Source organism: Pinus tabuliformis, chromosome 2_1, assembly GCF_031772625.1.
Source record: "Pinus tabuliformis cultivar Carrire ecotype Pingquan chromosome 2_1, CPIR1, whole genome shotgun sequence".
In the NCBI taxonomy this organism is placed as follows: Eukaryota; Viridiplantae; Streptophyta; class Pinopsida; order Pinales; family Pinaceae; genus Pinus; species Pinus tabuliformis.
This window is the reverse complement of record NC_142299.1, coordinates 67195508-67213910: the sequence shown is the minus strand read 5'-3', so window position 1 is coordinate 67213910 and position 18403 is coordinate 67195508. Positions and strand designations below refer to the sequence as shown.

At 36.4% G+C, this 18403-nt stretch overlaps 1 protein-coding gene across 3 annotated transcripts in view; it reads left to right on the top strand.

Annotated features, from left to right (window-relative positions):
- Positions 1 to 18403, top strand: part of HBT (CDC27 family protein) — a 52433-nt gene that overhangs the window by 30413 nt on the left and 3617 nt on the right. For 2 of the 3 annotated variants that reach the window (XM_089402166.1, XM_089402165.1), the window contains exons 7-12: positions 1620 to 1772; positions 2878 to 2916; positions 3260 to 3494; positions 11128 to 11351; positions 11480 to 11545; positions 13429 to 13548. In XM_089402166.1, coding sequence (XP_089258292.1) covers positions 1620 to 1772; positions 2878 to 2916; positions 3260 to 3494; positions 11128 to 11351; positions 11480 to 11545; positions 13429 to 13548 — 837 coding nt within the window. The remainder of the gene's footprint in view (positions 1 to 1619; positions 1773 to 2877; positions 2917 to 3259; positions 3495 to 11127; positions 11352 to 11479; positions 11546 to 13428; positions 13549 to 18403) is intronic. The other variant, XM_089402167.1, reaches the window with a different exon arrangement.

The following is an 18403-nucleotide window of genomic DNA, read 5'->3' as shown; positions in this document are numbered from 1 at the left end:
AAGGCAGAGTTGCAGACCTAATTACAGGCCGAAGTCTGAGGTCCTCCAAAGGGTCAAGTTGCAAACTGTTCTAGCCTTGGCTATGGTCAAGATTTGAAGTATTAAAATGAATAGCCCTTGACAAAAAATAATCAATAAATATTCTCAACTATACCATCGAATTTCATCCTCTATTCAATCTCAGATATTAATTCTGTATTTCTTCTTGACCGAATTTCTTGCCTGAAATGACAAGCTCTGTCTTGTATTTATAGTTGTTCGTGTATGTTTGAAGAAACACATCTTTACAATGGAGCTGACATGTCCTGGTGAGCCTATATAAGTCGGCTAGCAGATTTGATCAATATTAACATACACTGTTTTAAAAAATTAATATCTCCATAATGACAAGGAGATAAGAGGTGAATCTCACTGGAAAGAGGTGAAAGTCTCTATGAGCATGAGATGAACCTAACATTTTCTTAACTGCCTATCTGTACCTTTGTTTATTTAAATGTCTAATCAATTAAAAAATCAGGAAAATTTATTAACTTTATAGTGTTTTTTTTTCTAGAAATGGTTACAGCCGACACAATATATTGTGAAATTATTTGATTCTTACATTCAAGCCTAGTTGGCTCCTGTCCTAATGTTCTCATGCTAAATAACACAAGCAAAATTGATTTAACAACAGATAATTAAATTTATGAACGTTGCATCAATCACACAAATAGCTGAAAAAATGAACAGTGGAAGAAATAAAACACATACAAGGGGAAGGACTGAATAAATAAAACACATACAAAAGGAATTTTCCTTCAAATCAGCTTTGCAAAGCTTACATTGTGACCTATGCAGCCTGTGTTAAACCGGCAGCTGTATAGTCAATAAAATCACTTCAAGCAGCAGTGTAAGACTTGTGAAAGAAGGGTACAGCTACAGCAGTGGAACCTGCTCTATTGCTACCTTTTCTAGACAATACATTGCTCTTTCTCCCTTTAAATAACTGAATTACACTCCAACAATATACTCTATGGCCAGATCTGAAGATGTATGACCTTTTTATGAAGAAAAGGCAGGTACAGTGGTGATACGGGCTGTTTGGCCTACTGTACTTGCTGGTCTCTTTAGCAGATCTGCTCTTCTCTTCCAGATGCACTCTTCCTTTGTCTAGCTCTCTTGTTCTTTTTTCATGTGTGTGAGATCTCTCCTATCTTGTCCTATTTAATCTTTGAGAGAGGATAACTATTGTCCTAAATTTTAGCAAATAATCTTCTCAATCCTAGCTGCCACCTATCTCAATTATAAGATGCACGGCTAAGATTAAATTCTAATCCAAGTCACTAATGTTATAGAACTTCTAGAACATTTCATTTAGATAATCTAAACATTTGATTTTTCATGCAAAGTTCCCAGAAACTTTGGGTGTGGGAAGTTCTATTCAAAATTTTAGGATTGGGGTTTTTGAGATTATAATTTTCAAAATGATAAAGGCATAAAATTAAGAATTTGAATAATTTATACATTATAAATTATAGTTTCAAGATTAAAATTATCAACGTAGATTAATAAAGCATGTTTTAGGGTATTTTTAGAGTTTAGAACTGTCTAGCATGTCTAATATTCTGTGATTTAAACAGATTGCTACAGCAGCTCCACCTCCTTTGAACAGAAATGTACAAGGTCAGCAAAATTCTACCATTACAGCTGGAGAGGTCTCACCAAGGTCAAGTGTCAACGCTCCAGGTCAAGCACCAAGAAGGAAGTTTATGGATGAAGGCAAATTAAGAAAGGTTCTTACTTTTTCTTTTTGCATCCTTTTTATATTAATTATCTAGTGAGTTTGAACTTTGAACATCTTACACTGCGTCAGCTGCAAATGGGAGTTAATTTTTGCACACTTTTAATCTGGATGTTTTCTAGGGTTATTTCATGCCAGAAAGCTTAATGTTAACATGACTGTACATATCGTATTTACAAAACTTTAGAAATATTGTCTACATTTCTTATTTGATATTAACTTTTGGATCCTAGGAGATCACTTTTCCTTTTTTGTAGAAGCTTGAATGCACTTATATTTGCTCCATCAGTTTCTGTTATTCAGTCTTGCAGTTTGCACGTGTGTACAGACACATTAGATTGTCCTACAGGCATTGGACTTCGGTTAACTTACTTGTAGTTCTCAGATATTAACCTAAAAGCCATTAGTAATATCCCTGAGGCATAATCCAGTTGTTTGCTTTATCCTGTGATAGTTAATTCGCTATTTTCATTCCACATATTTAACATGTTTGCTGATATATTAGGGATATCAATTTGGAATGTTGGATATTAAATTCTGTCTCTTATTATAGAGGTGTTGATGTCTATGATTGAAGTCCAGGGACTATTAAGTAAAATCTGTACTTTCACTGCCCTATGCATTTACTTATTTCTGTGGGATGTCTCTCTAGATTTCTGAAGTTGCATTTAAACATTGTTGGTTTCATTTAGTTTAAACCATGTAGGTTAAATGACCACAAATTATAGACATTCATCACATACTTTTCCACCATTTTCTCCTAAAAATGTCCAGAATGCTTCATCTTTTGTAGTATAAAATCTGAGTAATATCAAATTTCAATTATCATTCTTTTCCGAATGATTTATTCCACAGTTCTCGTTATTAATTCCATTGCATTTTCTTTGGGATGTTACAATTTAGTTCTGCTGAAATGTGATTTTTATTTACATATTGATGCCTTGAAACTCTCTGGCCTTATTTCACACTACCAGATATTACTGTTAAAAAGAACCCAAACATCCCAGAACCAAATTTTCATTTTGTTTAGCCAAGTGCATCACAGATCATATAATTCTACCTTCTCATTCTTTCCGTTTGGTTGGGTGTGAGTGCAGAGCATCCGATCATCATCCACACGTGCTGCATACTCTCAGGTGCATGCTGATGTCTCTCTGACATTTGAGTACTTGTTTAGTCACTGTGCTCATATTATATACACTGAAGAGCCTTTGTATGGCCCTTATGATTTCTATTTATGCCAATCTGTGGTTTTTATCCTATTTGGTCGGTGGTTAAGTTATGCTTTTTCATTATCAATTTGAAGTCTATGAGATAGCCTATGTTGATCTTGATATCTGTTTTGTTGCATGTTTAATTGTCCATGTCATTACAACTTGAAATTGATAGCTTAACTGATTCAATATTGTTGCTGCTTCTATTTTAGCTTTTCTTGGATTTGTTATTCATCTTCAGAGTGGCATGGCTATTATGTTGCAGGTTTCAGGGAGGTTATTTTCTGAAAGTGGACCACGCCGAAGTACAAGGCTTTCAGGAGATGCAACGATACCAGTTGGCTCATCTGTGCTGCCAGTAGGTGGAAATGGGTCTGGTAATTCCTCTGCTAAACTTCCTGGAGGTTTGTCTTCAACCAAAATGAATGCTTCGAGCTCTCTTCGCTCGGGCACTGTTCGCAAAGGGCATTCATCAGCTATAGAGAGTGGTTTTGAAGATGGTATGTGGGTGGAAACCTATTCTACCTTGACTTTTTACAAATCACAAAGAACATATTTATTATTTTATTTTTTGAGGGCAATGCAAAATCTTTTGTAATGTTCATTGAATTTCAAATCAGAGTGCAGTTGACTATTCTAGTTTCTGAAATAATGTATGTTCTTGCTTTCTATCTTTTTCCATTGATTATAATAGCAGATTAATTTTGAAGTTGAAAATGGAATTTTTGATGTCTGTTCTATGACAAATAAGAATTATCAAAAGATAGGATGATGATGATCAGGTTTTCCCTCTAGGCAACTTTAATATAGGTTATCAGATTACATACAGGTTGAACAGAGAGGAGACTGAGCTCTTGAGAGGGAAACCATTACATTATCAGTCATCGATGTCTTCTTACATACATACAAATGAAGAGGAAAAAGTCATTACATACCTCTTGTTTATTTGTTATTAAATCAAGAGTCTAAAGCAATTTATCCAGTTTAGTTTTTGCAGAAGAGGGCACACCGTTGGAGGATATTCTTGGCAGTGTTTGGTTGACTTATTTATGCAAGAAAGGATGATATTTTTGAACTTAATTAGTTTTGAAGGTTTTGACAGCTGAAAATGGAATTTTTGATGTCTGTTCTATGACAAATAAGAATTATCAAAAGATAGAATGATGATGATCAGGTTTTTCCTCTAGGCAACTTTAGTGTAGGTTATCAGATTACATACAGGATGAACAGAGAGGAGACTGAGCTCTTGAGAGGGAAACCATTACATTATCATTCATCGATATGTCTTCTTACATACATACAAATGAAGAGGAAAAAGTCATTACATACCTCTTCTTGTTTATATGTTATTAAATCTAGAGTCTAAAGTAATTCATCCAGTTTAGTTTTCGCAGAAGAGGGCACACTGTTGGAGGATATTCTTGGCAGTGTTTGGTTGACTTATTTAAGCAAGGAAGGATGATATTTTTGAACTTAATTAATGCTATTCCAGGGGAAGGTGGGCACCCAACTTGGGATTTCTATCTTTGCCTGTCTTATCTCCAGCTATCCACCAGACTGATTTTCATCCGGAAGATCATGCCCTTCTTCAAGTGCTTCCATTTGTCAGGGGTGCAAAGAGGGAGACTGAAATAGTTGTATTTCAAACTCCAGAGGCATGAAGGTTTGGGGGGGGGGGGGGGCGGGGCTTGCCTCATTGCATGACCTTTTGCAGGCATGCTGGCAGCTGTACCAGACCTCATAATAGTAGACAGTTGAGATCTCCCAGATTCTAGAGACATGTCTCCTCTAAACAACAGCACTTTGGACAGTCCAGTTCTTTGTCCAGCTCCTCTTTCAAACAATCATGTATTTGGAGGTTCCTCATCCTGGCCGTAGATAGGGGAGCTTCAGTCAAATCCTGGCCTTTGGTTTGCTTAGTACTTGCATATCTTCTTTCCCTTACTTGCTTCCTGAACTCCTTTTCTTTATACATTGTGCTTTGGTTTTTCCTCATAGCTTGTAGAGTGATATAAAATTAAATGCTTAAATTGCCTTTGTCTGCAACTTTATTAATTAAATGGACTTAATAAATTCTAATGAGCATTTAAAAGACGAAATTGCAGAATAAATAGCAATAAGAAAGAAAAATAATAGCAAGTTGTTAATGGAGTTAACCCCTCTTGGGCTCTGTCTCCTAGTTTGCTTCAATGAGAATCCCATCCATCAAAAAATGCAAAAAATACATCAAAATGCCTTCTTACATCAATAGATCTCCAACTTACAATAAGAGTGTCTATAAAACTCTTCTAGGAAGATTATAGCACTGCTAGAACACACTCCCCAGCCTTTTTCCACAAATAAAAATACTTTATGGCCTTTATTCTTCATAAAAAGCATTGTTGTGTCTTATTCAAAAGAAATTTGCTCCAATGTATTGTAATATAATAGTCTATGGTCTAGCCACTAGTGGTAAGTTGTTGGAGTTTTGTGGAGAAGGTCACGGTTCAAATCCCAAAATATCTCCTCCTACCATTTTACATGGCTGAAATATGGGATTTTAATACCATAAAAGTTAAAACATATTATGGTTAAACACATAATAGCTAGGAGGGAAAAAAAGGTATAAAGTGAGCCAAGTTTGACTTTGTTGATCCCAGCTCGTACGAGGCACATACTTCTAGAAGATTTGATAGGTTGGATAATAAAATGTTATATTTTCAAATCCCTTGAAAAGTTCAACCTTCACACATGGAGTGTCATTTAAGAATCTTTCTATTTGTCGATGTGTCAGCTGTTAATTGGTCCATATGTCATCCTGTCACCATGCCATGTGTGAAATTGTCATCTGCGGCATGTCAGTTTGGAGTGTGCCACGTGTTGGTGCCACCCCGGTTTTGCCTTCACCTTCCTAAGGTCATAAGTTTTTCATACGATGTTTGTTTGAGCCCATTCAAATTTCGTTGAAAATGTCTTGATGAGCTCTTCAACATGGATAGCTTTTCATCAACATTTGAGACTACCAATTTGGATCGGTTGTGGGAATCGTCCTGGATCATAGAGATAGATTCTTATTTTTAATTATGCTTTTGTGTATATAGGAGTCACATTTGCATTCCCACATTGTATCGACTTTAGTGTACTTCACAGTCCCGTTGACCCACTTTTGTCGTCATTAGTAGGACATTAATACAATTTTCTTATCTTATTGACCTATTTGTGGTTATTTGCTGGACATTAAAAAAAATATTAATCTTATCCACATCATGATTACAATGGGATACAAGACCATTTTATATGGGTTTAAACTTTAAACCTAACTCAGCTGTCACATTAATTATGAACCACCAGGCCATTTTTTAACTACCACTTGAATTGGGGACCATTAAGGACACCTTCTAACTACCACGCTAATGATAGACCATTAGGGCCTTGCATTAATGACACAAATGCTTATTAAGCCAAGATGACAGTAAGTACTAATATTGGGTCATTGCTTAAACTGACATCACCACTTAAGGTTGACTTGGAGAGCAAGAATGGGCAACACAAACTATTTCAAGTTAATGATAACTTCCTTCATTCTAGGCAGAGTGAAGTTGTGCAAATTTAGCTTCCATCACGGGTTTGGTCAAGATGCTAGTGATCTAGTCCCAAGTGTTGCAATAGTCCATCTAAATAGTTTGGTCATGTATTGGCATTCAAATATAGTGTTGACGGACCTCAATATGTTTGGTCTTCCAGTGACGCCTATGATGGCAAGCAATCGAGATTCAACCTTGATTAGCACACTGAATTGATGTTGGTTGCTTTTGGCAATGTCCAAGCTCTAACAAACCCATCCAAATCCACATGATTTCTTGCTTGACTATGACAACTCCTTTCTTTGTGGCTATGGTGGAAGAAAGGGGACTTGTAGACTACTTCCTGTTCAACCTGTAACAAGACCAAAGCCAGAATTGTAGGCATAACAAGAAGTGGACTTCTACTTATTTTGATCTCCAACCTGTTCTAAATTAGTTTATCCAACCAAATTTGTCTAAACCCCTTAAAATTATTGAATACCAAATTGGTATGTACCCTTAACCTATCTAAGAAATAAATTCAATTTGCTTTAATCTAATGGCTTTCCCTCGACTCCTACAGATATTTGAAAACATGATGAACAACAAAGGTGATGTCAAGATGCTAGTGATCTAGTCCCAAGTGTTACAGTACTCCATCTAAATAGTTTGATCATGTATTGGCATTCAAATATAGTGTCGGCGGGCCTCAATATGTCTGGTCTTCTAGTGACGCCTATGATGGCAAGCAATCTAGATTCTACCTTGATTATCACACTGAATTGATGTTGGTTGCTTTTGGCAATGTCTAAGCCCTTCCAAACCCGTCCAAATCCATATGATTTCCTGGTCAACTATGACAACTCGTCTCTTTGTGGCTTTGGTGGAAGAAAGGGAACTTGTATATGACTTCCTGGTCAACCCTGCAACAAGACCCAATCCAAAACTGTAGGCATAACAAGAAGTGGACTTCTACTTGTTTTGATCTCCAACCTGTTCTAAATTAGTTTATCCAGCCAAATTTGTCTAACCCCCTTAAGATTATACCAAATTGGTATGTACCCTTAACATATCTAAGAAATAAATCGAATTTTCTAATGGCTTTCCCTCGATTCGTACAGATATATGAAAACATGATGTCTAGACTGCTATGAGTAAAATATGAGAGATTGCCAACATGTTGGAAATACATCTTAGCTTCCACTCGCAACAAAGTATGGTTGGTAGTCAATGTGACTCCAGATTGGAAAGGGGTAGGATAAAGTTTGCAATTGTCAATGTGACAGCTTTTGACAAGCTCAAGGGCATGCTTAAAACATGAAATGACAATACCATCATCTAATTTTAAAATAAATCAGAAGGCCCAAATTAATTATTTCATATGGGTTAATGATTTTTTTATTCATATCAATAATTATGTTACTGTTAGTACTATGAACTGTAAGAGTTAAATTATCTTCATAGGACAAGGATACAATTTTGTCCAGACATGTTTGACATATGGTTTATGATGACAATGGCAACCATGGAAATTACTGGTGAGAGAATTTATCAATTTTCTCACACCGTTGCTGATGGTTTGCTTCAACTGATCTAATGACTTCTTCAACTTGTAGACAAGTTGAGAACTGCCATCCTCAAAGGGACCATGGCGGTGCTCCATATAAATCTCATCATGAAGATCACCAATAAGGAGAGCTGATATCATGTCCATCTGATGAATCTCCCACTAGAAGGAACAAGTGACAAAATAATGCTAATGGCACCCATCTTATCAACAAGAGCAAAAGTCAAGTAATCAATTCTTTTTGTGAGAGGCCCTAAATACTAAAGTACTCTTTTCTTTTTCATTTAATAAATAAATCTTATGCAAACCCCTTGTTCTAACCCTTTATGGGAAAATGTAACAGTGAGCAAGAAAAACCAAAAAGTTCCAAAAATCCCCTGCCCCAACCAATGTTTTGATGAGATATCACTGTATTTTCATACCCATCAAAATATTGTAATTTTTTTGAGTGATAGTATTGGGGAGGCAAAAAAATCGAAATATATTCACTGTTGCATGGGTACCGCTCCCAGCAATTGGAGAGCAAGTAACCCACGCTTCGGCGCTCTTGGGAGCTGGTACGAAATGCTCCAAAACAGCTGGGAGCTTTTGCTGGTACGGTGGAGCTTTCTGGGAGCGTCACTGTGCAGAATTTGGAGTTTCTGGTACTGGTTTCGATTGGAACGTGGCTCTGGAGCGTGTGGGAGCTCCGATCCATCGAGGACAAGTGAAAATTTGAAATAATTGCATAGTAAATTAGATCATTTCCAAACAAAAGGAAACAACCTTACTAAGAGATCAATTCAACAATCTTAGAACTGTAAGTCTAAAAGCTTTAATCTCCGATGCATATGACGAGCAGGAAACCAATGCACATGAAATAACTGCTGCTACCTAGTGATGACACTGTATCATAACCAGAACTTTCTTCAAAATCATACCTGGCATTCTTTTGTAGAACAGATGCTTTGACTGTTGAGGCTTAAAAATACATGTCAAGTTATAATTTGGCGAATGCATGTGCTAAATATGGATGGTGATAAATATGCAGTTGTAAATCTTTTGTTATAATCTGCTGATTGTAGCAGAAAAGTTCACAGATGTTGTCAATGTAACTTATATTATTATGGCCTTTACTTTCCATCAAGACATTTTGTAGTGATCAAGTCATGATAGTGATGTTAAGGATGGCTACATTTTGGTCTTAAGTGTAAGCATTAGGGCTTAAAGTCATTAAATTTTAATCTTCCATGGTGTAAACATTGAGAACTGTTGAAGTGTTTGTTAAATGTCTGTATGGGGGAAAGAATCAAGGAAAACGATCATTTATGAACACTAAAAACAAACCTTCACTTGTCTTACTGGTAGGGTTGAGCAGTGGTCAGTTAGTGTCCCATTTAAAGACGAGATGAGAGGGTTTTAACAGGATCTTCATATGGGACTAGAGGTTGCCCAGAAGTTACCAGTTTGAACATAGAAGTCTGTGTGCGAGAGTGTTCATGTTATGTAATAGCCTGCAATGATAATTAAGACATATTACCCGAGCTAGTTTTTCTCCCTATCGCGGGGTTTCCCACTATAAATCAGTGTGTTCTTATGATGTTTTAGCGAGGGTTTGGGGACGGGGATGAGAACGGTATGTCATTTATGAAACAGGGTGCATGGGTTCATTGGGGGTATATTATAATTTATATATATAATATATATAAATATTATATTTTATAAATTATAATATATATGAATTTGAATATTTTTCAACTTTAAACAAGAAAACTAAAATATTTATGATTTAAACTTTACATATTTAAACATGCACATCATTGAACATTCAACATTCACAATGAAATTTCAAATTTCTAGTTTGATATCAAGTGCAATTTGGAGTTTACATATTAATAAGAATCACGATATATGTGTATTGTCATACTACATTCAAAATTTGCCTTAGGCATCTCCAAACAACTAGGAAATTTTCTAATACTAAAATAAAAATAGCTAGTATTGAACAATGGCTTCCTCAAGCCATGTCATCAGCGTCACTCAGATCTTCAGTTAGCTTGCTCTCTAGGTAGGAATCACTCTCATCTTGAGGCTCCTGCTCATCCATAGCAATTGGAGGTAGCTCAATAAGGCCATCTGGTTGTATCTTCTCGTCCACACACATAGCACCATCTGTGTATTGGTCCCATCTCTTGAAAGGACCCTCCTTGAGACGAAGTGTGCTATGAATGTACACTAAGTTCTCTACCTTCTTTGAGCCCAACCTATTTCTCTTTATTGAATGGATAAAGGCATAAGTACTCCAATTCCTTTTGCAAGATGAAGAACTAGGTACCTAGAATATTAGGGGAAGCCCATTAAATTAATTAAAAATTTAAAAATAAAAACTAAAATGAACCCCAAAGAACCCGATTTTGGGGTTCCAGGTACCCATCATCAGGGTTCTCTGTACCCGTCAAGACAAAAGAACCCATTTTTTTTAATGGAGAACTTGGTTCTTCATAGAAGAACCTGGTTCTTATGGGTTCTTCTCAGAAGCACCCGTACCCGAATTTGGTACTTGGGGACAAGAACCCGGGACGGGTTCGAGAACCCCACCCCCGTGTTCGCGAACCCGTGCAAGATATATATATATATATATATATATATATATATATTAATTTTTAATATATTATATTATTGAAGCTCCCAACTTGACGTTACCTGTAAATTGGGGCAAAGCTTCTAGCCATACCGAATACTTGTTCCCACATACCCGAAGTTATTATATTCAATCATCAATTTTAAAATTTATGAAAATGTGTAATGCTTGTAGTCCGTAGTCAAGTTTTGATTAATTTTTGAGTAATGTTAGTTTAAATTGTCGATATAATAACTGTCAAATATATTATCTCCTTAGCTGTTCAAATGTTATATGTTGTTAGACCTTGTTATTTTTATTGCATCTCAGCATATCATGGAACTTTTACTGATTCTTTTGCATCAGCTCATTTTAGGAGGAAGAAGGCATGAAGTGCTAGTTACATTTGGTTCCTTGTTTTGCAGGTAAAAAATATGAAGCTTTGGAAGACTCTGGGCCAGAAGATACAGCAGCTAATTCTTCTCGGCGTGTTGGACAAGTTATAATGGATGATGAACCTCGTATTCGTAACAGATCAAGTGGTTTAATAAGTCGTGGTTCAAGGGTTGCAGAGGGTTCACTGGAGCTTTTAGGACTTTTGCGAGTTCTTGGAGAAGCATTCAGGCATTGTTGCATGCATCGATGCAAGGTATTTGATACATAAGCTAGGTATCTTATATTGGTTAGTTTTACACATTTCAAATTAAAATCATTATTGTCAGTTTTGTAATTCATGGAGAAGATTTTCTGAATGTTTCATATCTGTGAGTGAGACAGGAGGCTCTACAGGTCTTTTGTAAACTTCCACATCATCAATATGCTACAGGATGGGTACTATGTCAGGTCAACTCACTTTCTGCTCTTTTGTTAGTGTGGTTTTGAATTTTAATGAGATATTTAATTACAGAGTACTTTACTTCTGCACCATACAACTTTATTAAAACTAGAAAGAAGAAGATTTGGAAGTTGTTCATCGGGACTTTGCTTAAAGAATGTAGGATGAGATGCTAAGAAATATCGGTCACAGTCTAGGTGGAAAGGTTGATGTGTTTTTACTTTTAACCGTTTAACTGGAGAAGCCATATCATATGTTTTTAGTTTTCTTCAGAAAAAAGAGGAAAATGAACTAAAGGTTGGTCTGATGTATGTTTTTAACATAATGTATTGGTTTGATGGAATTTTGGGCACTTTATCAAAAGACATATGTAACATCTTCAGTTTCCGTACACTGATTTGGATGTTCTTTTTTCTTGAACTAGGGTATTTTTAGAGAGGAACTTGGATCTAGAGCTGTTTTCTCTATATTCTACATAGAAAACCTCAAAGATGGTTGTAAATATTAAATACCATTACCCTTTGTTTCCCTTGAAAATTCCGCAACAAGAAAAATAAAATTCTCCAACTTTTTTTCCGAAGACAGACCTCATACTAGTAGTGAATATTCATAAATAAAACCTTAACTTCAACAATACCAAAATGCATCTGCACAAGAGTAGACACATGGACATGGATAGGACCATTCAGGAAGGGTAACATTGTCAAGTACTCATTAAGGAAGGAACCACTCAACAAGCCATGTTTGCTACAAGACAAAATCAACGTCCAACACATCTCAATAGAATGGTACTCGTGTATTTATACTTTCTATTCCTCAAGGTCTTTGCCAACTACTCTTCATTATTATATTATTTTCTTTTAACTACCAAGGGGGTTTGTTACCTACTCTGCCTCCTAGTAGAGATCGAAGGAATATCCAACTCCTCCAAATTTGTTGACTATGTTCCTGCTGCTGGTGTTGTCGATCCCTACTCAGCCTTAGGAGCCCTTCGCTCCCGATCCTCTACCGTTGTTGTCTCTTTCTCATGAGATCTCCTAAGGGTTCTGCCCTCATCAAATCTGACATCCCAACTCAAGATCACTTTCCTCTATCCTGGAATGTAGACTCGGTATGCCTTTGAGACCTCATTGTAGCCAACTAATACTCTACTCTCAAACTGTTGAAAGGTCATCATTGTTGTCATTGATGGCCCAAGAAAAAGAAGTGCATTAAAAAGCCAAATGGATTGTAACAGTGTAACAGTGTGCAAAAGTTATGCCATTGTTTCCTAGAGCCCAAGTTCCTTGGGCCGAATTCATTCTGAGGGAGCTGTGTTACAGGTTTTGGGGTTTGTATTTTTTCCTTGTATCTTTGTGGGTTGAAAACCCAGATTTTCCAGATCATTAAATGACGAAGAACTGTTGTTGGTGAATTATTTTGCAATGTATGATTGATCTCTCTGGTTTACTTCCGCTGCACATATAATTTTGGAAGTTAAAATACCAATGATTTTATTTCTTGTTGATTCAGTAATTATTTTGGTAAATAAATAAATTTACTGGGATAAATTAAATTGCCGTGAGAAAATAAATCTGTTTGGTATTAGAAATTTAACAATAACTGGATCCTACTCAAAGATTTTTGTCATTTATTGAGTTTTACACTCGAAAACAGTGGCCCATCTCTTCCCCACAGTACTGCTGAATTGGTTAATTTAGAAATTATTGCAATGCAATATCTCTGTTTTGGTTTCATGATGATTTTATTTGTTTCAACCTTTTGTTTATATCTTTTGATTCTGTTTGCTTATGTAGGAAGGTAATATGACCTTTTGACTTTGAATGTTTCCTTGTTTTATGATTTATCTTCTTCTGATTCGTTTTCTTGTTTTAAACACTGATATGTATAGGTTGGGAAGACACATTTTGAAATGGTGGACTATTATGAGGCGGAGCGCGCCTTTAGTTGGGCGCGTCGTGTGTCTCCCTACTATCTAGAAGGAATGGATATCTACTCTACAGTTCTTTATGTATGTTCTCAAATCTTTTTTTACATGTAGATAGTTCTCAAATGAATATTTATTTTGGTGTTTGTCAAAGTAGATCAGTCCATTTATGTTGCCTTTTTCTTAATGGAATCACGACAGTTTTTATTTATTTATATCTATAAGTTTATTTATTTCTATAGGTTTATAATGGCCAGATTGATAAACAGGCTGAGAAGCATGTTCCAATTGAATTTCAAGAAATAGGTCAAGAAAAAGATAAAAACGAGGGATTATTTTAGAAAAAGGTGAAAGCGCAAAAAGATCAATCAACCTTAATATAAATAATTGATTAGTGCTCTGGCATTCCCCAGAACATTTACAATTGTAGCTTACTGGGACATTGGGAAACAGGAATACAATGTTTACAAGAACTCCTGACTAACATTATTTAAGAGGTAGTTCTGTTGAAGTTTGGATGAAGGGATTTGATTTAAGGTGTGAATAAGAAAGTGTTTTAAGTAAATTTTTGGAAATTTAGATTGGACCATGATCAGATGTCTTATATTTTCTGATTGTATGAAGATGTAAGTCTACCTTTTGTATCAGGAATGATGCTACGTTTTCAAGAATTTTTGTATGTTAAGAGTTGTCTAGCCTTTCGATTATTTAATGTAGAAAATTGGTTTTAAGCCAACCCGGTGTCAAGTTCATAAAATCTCATCAAGCTTAATGCCCAACCCAACATATTTTATGCTGCTGTCATAAACATGAATATTTTTCAAACTTGCTAACACATGACATACTCTACTTTTTCTGTTTTGCTGAGAATAACACGAGTATTTACACTATATTTGATACGGTATTTTCGGTCCAATGACCCCGGAAAAACCGGCGAGAGAGAAATTTATTTCTTATCAGAGAAATTATTACAGTAATAAATGGAATGCAGACAGTCAATTTATCTCCCAGATTTCATTCTCAGAATTCCTTTAGAAATGTGCAGACTTCTCCCTTGAAACTTGTGCCAGCAGCCCCTTGATTTCTGCGTGACAGTCGTTTTTTGTGCCAAACCATGCCAATCTCTGCTGTCAGTCCCTCGAAATCTGTTCCTAGCACTGCTCAGAATTTCATGCCCTCTTCCTCAATTTTTGTGCTGCTGTAGCAGCTCCGACAGACTGCATTAAATGCCTTTCAGACTCCGAAAATCATTGCCAGAACATCCTGTAATTTGTGCAGCAGTGCCTCAAATTTCATGTCTGAGTTATGCTGTTCTGACAGCACAATAAATGTGCTGCACCTTCTCGATTTTCATGCCTGAGTTCCTTGAAAATTGTGCAGCTTCAGACTGCATGTTTTGCTCCTAGAAATCCGTGCTGTTACAGTGGCAGTCTGCTAGAGGGTACCTTGAAACTCATGCTGTTTGTCCTTGCTATTGTTTGGTGTACACCTTGATTCCTTCCCTTGTCTCTCTATCTCCTCTTCTCCAAATCTCATGAAGAATGGTGTGCCTCTTCACTCTTCATTTAAGGACAGGAATAAGAACCCTGAGAAGGATTCAAATTCAAACAACTCCTCCCTATGCCAGGCAGCTAGAAGCTAGATTTTGATGGCACTTCTAAGGGAATGTGGGGGAGTTAAGTAAAGGAGATGATAAAGGGCACTTAAGAGTTGTCTATTGTTAGGGGTAGGGAGAGGCCATCAACAGACAAGCTGAGTTTGATTGCCCAATTAGATGCCTGATTAATATGTGAATTAATCATAGGTTTACTGTGCAACAACACTAAAAGCATGTTACACAATAGAGTCTAGACTCTAGATCTAAGAAATTGTTAAAATTTGCAAACATTGTCAGATGATATCCATAGAAGGGAAAATTTGCTGGTAGGTCAGATTGTCACATTGTAAAAAGGGAAAATTTGCTGGCACATCAGATTGTTACATCCAAAGAAGGGAAAATTGGCTGGAAGGTCAGATTGTCACATCCAACAAGGGGAAAATCTACTGGCAGGTCAGTTAGTGAATATTGGAGTCAAGATGGCTGTGGTGAAGTGCATCTCATAATAATGATGAGTTTTGTAAAGAAAGGGGCTAATAGAACATGTTACAACAAAATCTATGACCCCATATGATGTAAAGTTGCAAACATGAGTTGGTCTTGTGAAACTCAGGAAGGCTACTCACTGTCACCTTAGGAGTCAGTAGCTCTTCCTTTCACAATTTGTTGGTTCTTCTCCAATATAAGAGGGGCTTCCCTAATAAAATAGGATTTCTAAGGCTATGGAGCGAAGGTGCATGGTGATAGATTGAATAGTGAGCATTAACAAAAGAAATGTAGTATAGATGATAAGTGAATGGTGTGAGAACAAAAAAGATGGTGAAAAACCCCAGGACAAGTGCCTAATCACAATATGCGTAAAATGGAGTCAAAAGAAGCATAGATCGAGGAGGGCGAGTGCATGCATGTATGAGGTAATTGAGGGCTGATCTATTTGAAACAAACAAACCTTAGCTTGCTGACAATCATTGCAGAAAATTAACCTTGGAAAGCTAGGGGTATCATTCTAAAACATTGCTATGAAGGCGACGCCAAATTATTCTAGCAGCAAGTAGGTTTGTTAGATGCAGTGTTCCACGGGGATGCGTCCCCCAGGGTCAGGTGCGTGCACCCCTCGCACCCCATGCACCTGAGACGGGGGGACGTTTGCGGAAACGTTTCCCCACGTCCCCCTTTTGGGGAGACGCAAGGGGGGGCGTTTCCCTAGTGTGGGGGACGCGACTAATGCTATGCTATTCATGGTAATGTTAAAAGTAAAAGTGACATTCTCCTTTATCTTTCATTTTCATCCTTTTACTTAAATTTTTAACATTACCATGAAATGACTCAGGATGTTTGAGAGTGGTTTTGACCTCATTGGATTTCATATGGAGAAAGTAGAATTTTAGATCTCACTCAAAATCCAGCAGACTTAACAGTTTTTCAGGAATTCAGAATTTGATGGAGTGCAATGTTTCCATTGCATTTTTTCATGTACAAGGGTATGGAATTGGTATTTAATCAAGAGCACCAAGCCCTCTGTGTACTTTAGAGTGACTTTTAGACTCATCACTCCATTGTTTTTGAGTTTTAATTATATCAATTTATTATTCCAGTCTTTAGATCAATTTTTCAGGAATTCAGGATTTGATGGAGTGCAATGTTTCCATTGCATTTTGTCATGTATAAAGGTATGGAATTAGTATTTAATCAAGAGCACCAAGCCCTCTGTGTACTTTAGAGTGACTTTTAGACTCATCACTCCATTGTTTTTGAGTTTTAGGTATATCAATTTACTATTCCAGTCTTTAGATTTCAGTATCTATTATAGTCTATTTTGCTTAGTACTAATTAGATTCTAGAATGATAAATGATGAATTTTAATTTTAAATCAATTTAGAATCTAGAATGATGAATGATGAATTTAATTTTTAAATCAATGTAAATTCGAGAATGGTGAATAATGAATACTGAATATGGATCAGAGTATTTCATTATTGAATCTCATGGTTTATGGATGAATCATGTATGTATTAGTAAGGATGATGAGTATGGATCAATGTATTTCATTATTTAATTCAATTATGTATGTATCATTCTATTTATGCTTTCATTATTGAATATGAATTTGAAATATATATATATTAAAAAGGAAAAAAAATTATATACCCCGACGTCCCCCCATCCCCCCTAAATTTCCCTAAAATTTGAGGGTACTCCCACACGTCCCCCTTGTGCGTCTCCTTGCACCCGCGTCTCCCGGTCCCAGAGACTTGGTGGAACATTGGTTAGATGTAAGCTTAACATGACAACGATATACATAAGAGTGATTATGTTGTCACATTACATTATTGAAATGTTAGATGCTCCATTGCAAGGTCTTCAAAACAAGTTACAAGGGTTTCCCACAACAGAAAACAACTTGAATAAAATGCAAACATAAAGCCTCACAGAAACTAAAAACGTTACCTCTTATCTTCTATTAAGCTTGCTAAAATGATGTACAATGTAGCCCGATAGGAGAGCTCTTCAATCCCCAAATTCCCAACCCCCATCAAATGGATAGAAAGCTCCTCTTTATAGGAGATCTTTTCGTTTACAATGCAAAAGTTAAGCAAAGTCTTTCGATAGAAATCACATAAGAGAAATTTTTGGCCGACGCGTTTCAAACCAACAAGTGTGGTTCATTATCAGGACCAGATGTGGCATGAAAATATGGAAACCATGGGGTGATGAAGAGCCCAACTCTACCCCAAAACCAAAACCCATCATTCAGGACGATCTCCAGATCTTTTGGTGTATAAAATGAAAAATAATAACCCTTTGAATCATAAATAGATATCATAGTTTGGGGTCTAGGAAGAAAAGATCCATTGGTTCTAAAGCATCCGCTTTAGGCGAAAACCCATTGAACCTACATATTACAACCTTTGATTGGAGGAAAAAGATAGAAAATTTACCTCTAGAAGATTAACCTCCACAGCTAGTACTTGTTCCATTTATTCTAAGATAAGGTCTTGAGTTGAATCGGGGTTGGTTCACTATTTTACGAGTCTTCCCTTGCTCTGCATCGTTGAAAGAGGTAGAGCGGTGAGCCACTAGGATTTCTGGAGCCCAAAGCTCTGCCACACAGCGTCAGGTTCAAAATAATGGCAAAATTCCACGTGATGCAGTAGTCCTTCATCTGGGAGGAGTCCTAAAGCAACTTCCCTTTGAGAAACATGCACTGAGCATATGTAGAGATGCCCAACCTCTTCTCTATATGTTGTTTTAGATTTTCCACCAAATCCAAGTCCTCAATCCAGAAAATGATGGACTTCCGATCTATATTTTTTATAAATATCTGGATTGTTTTCTTTTCCT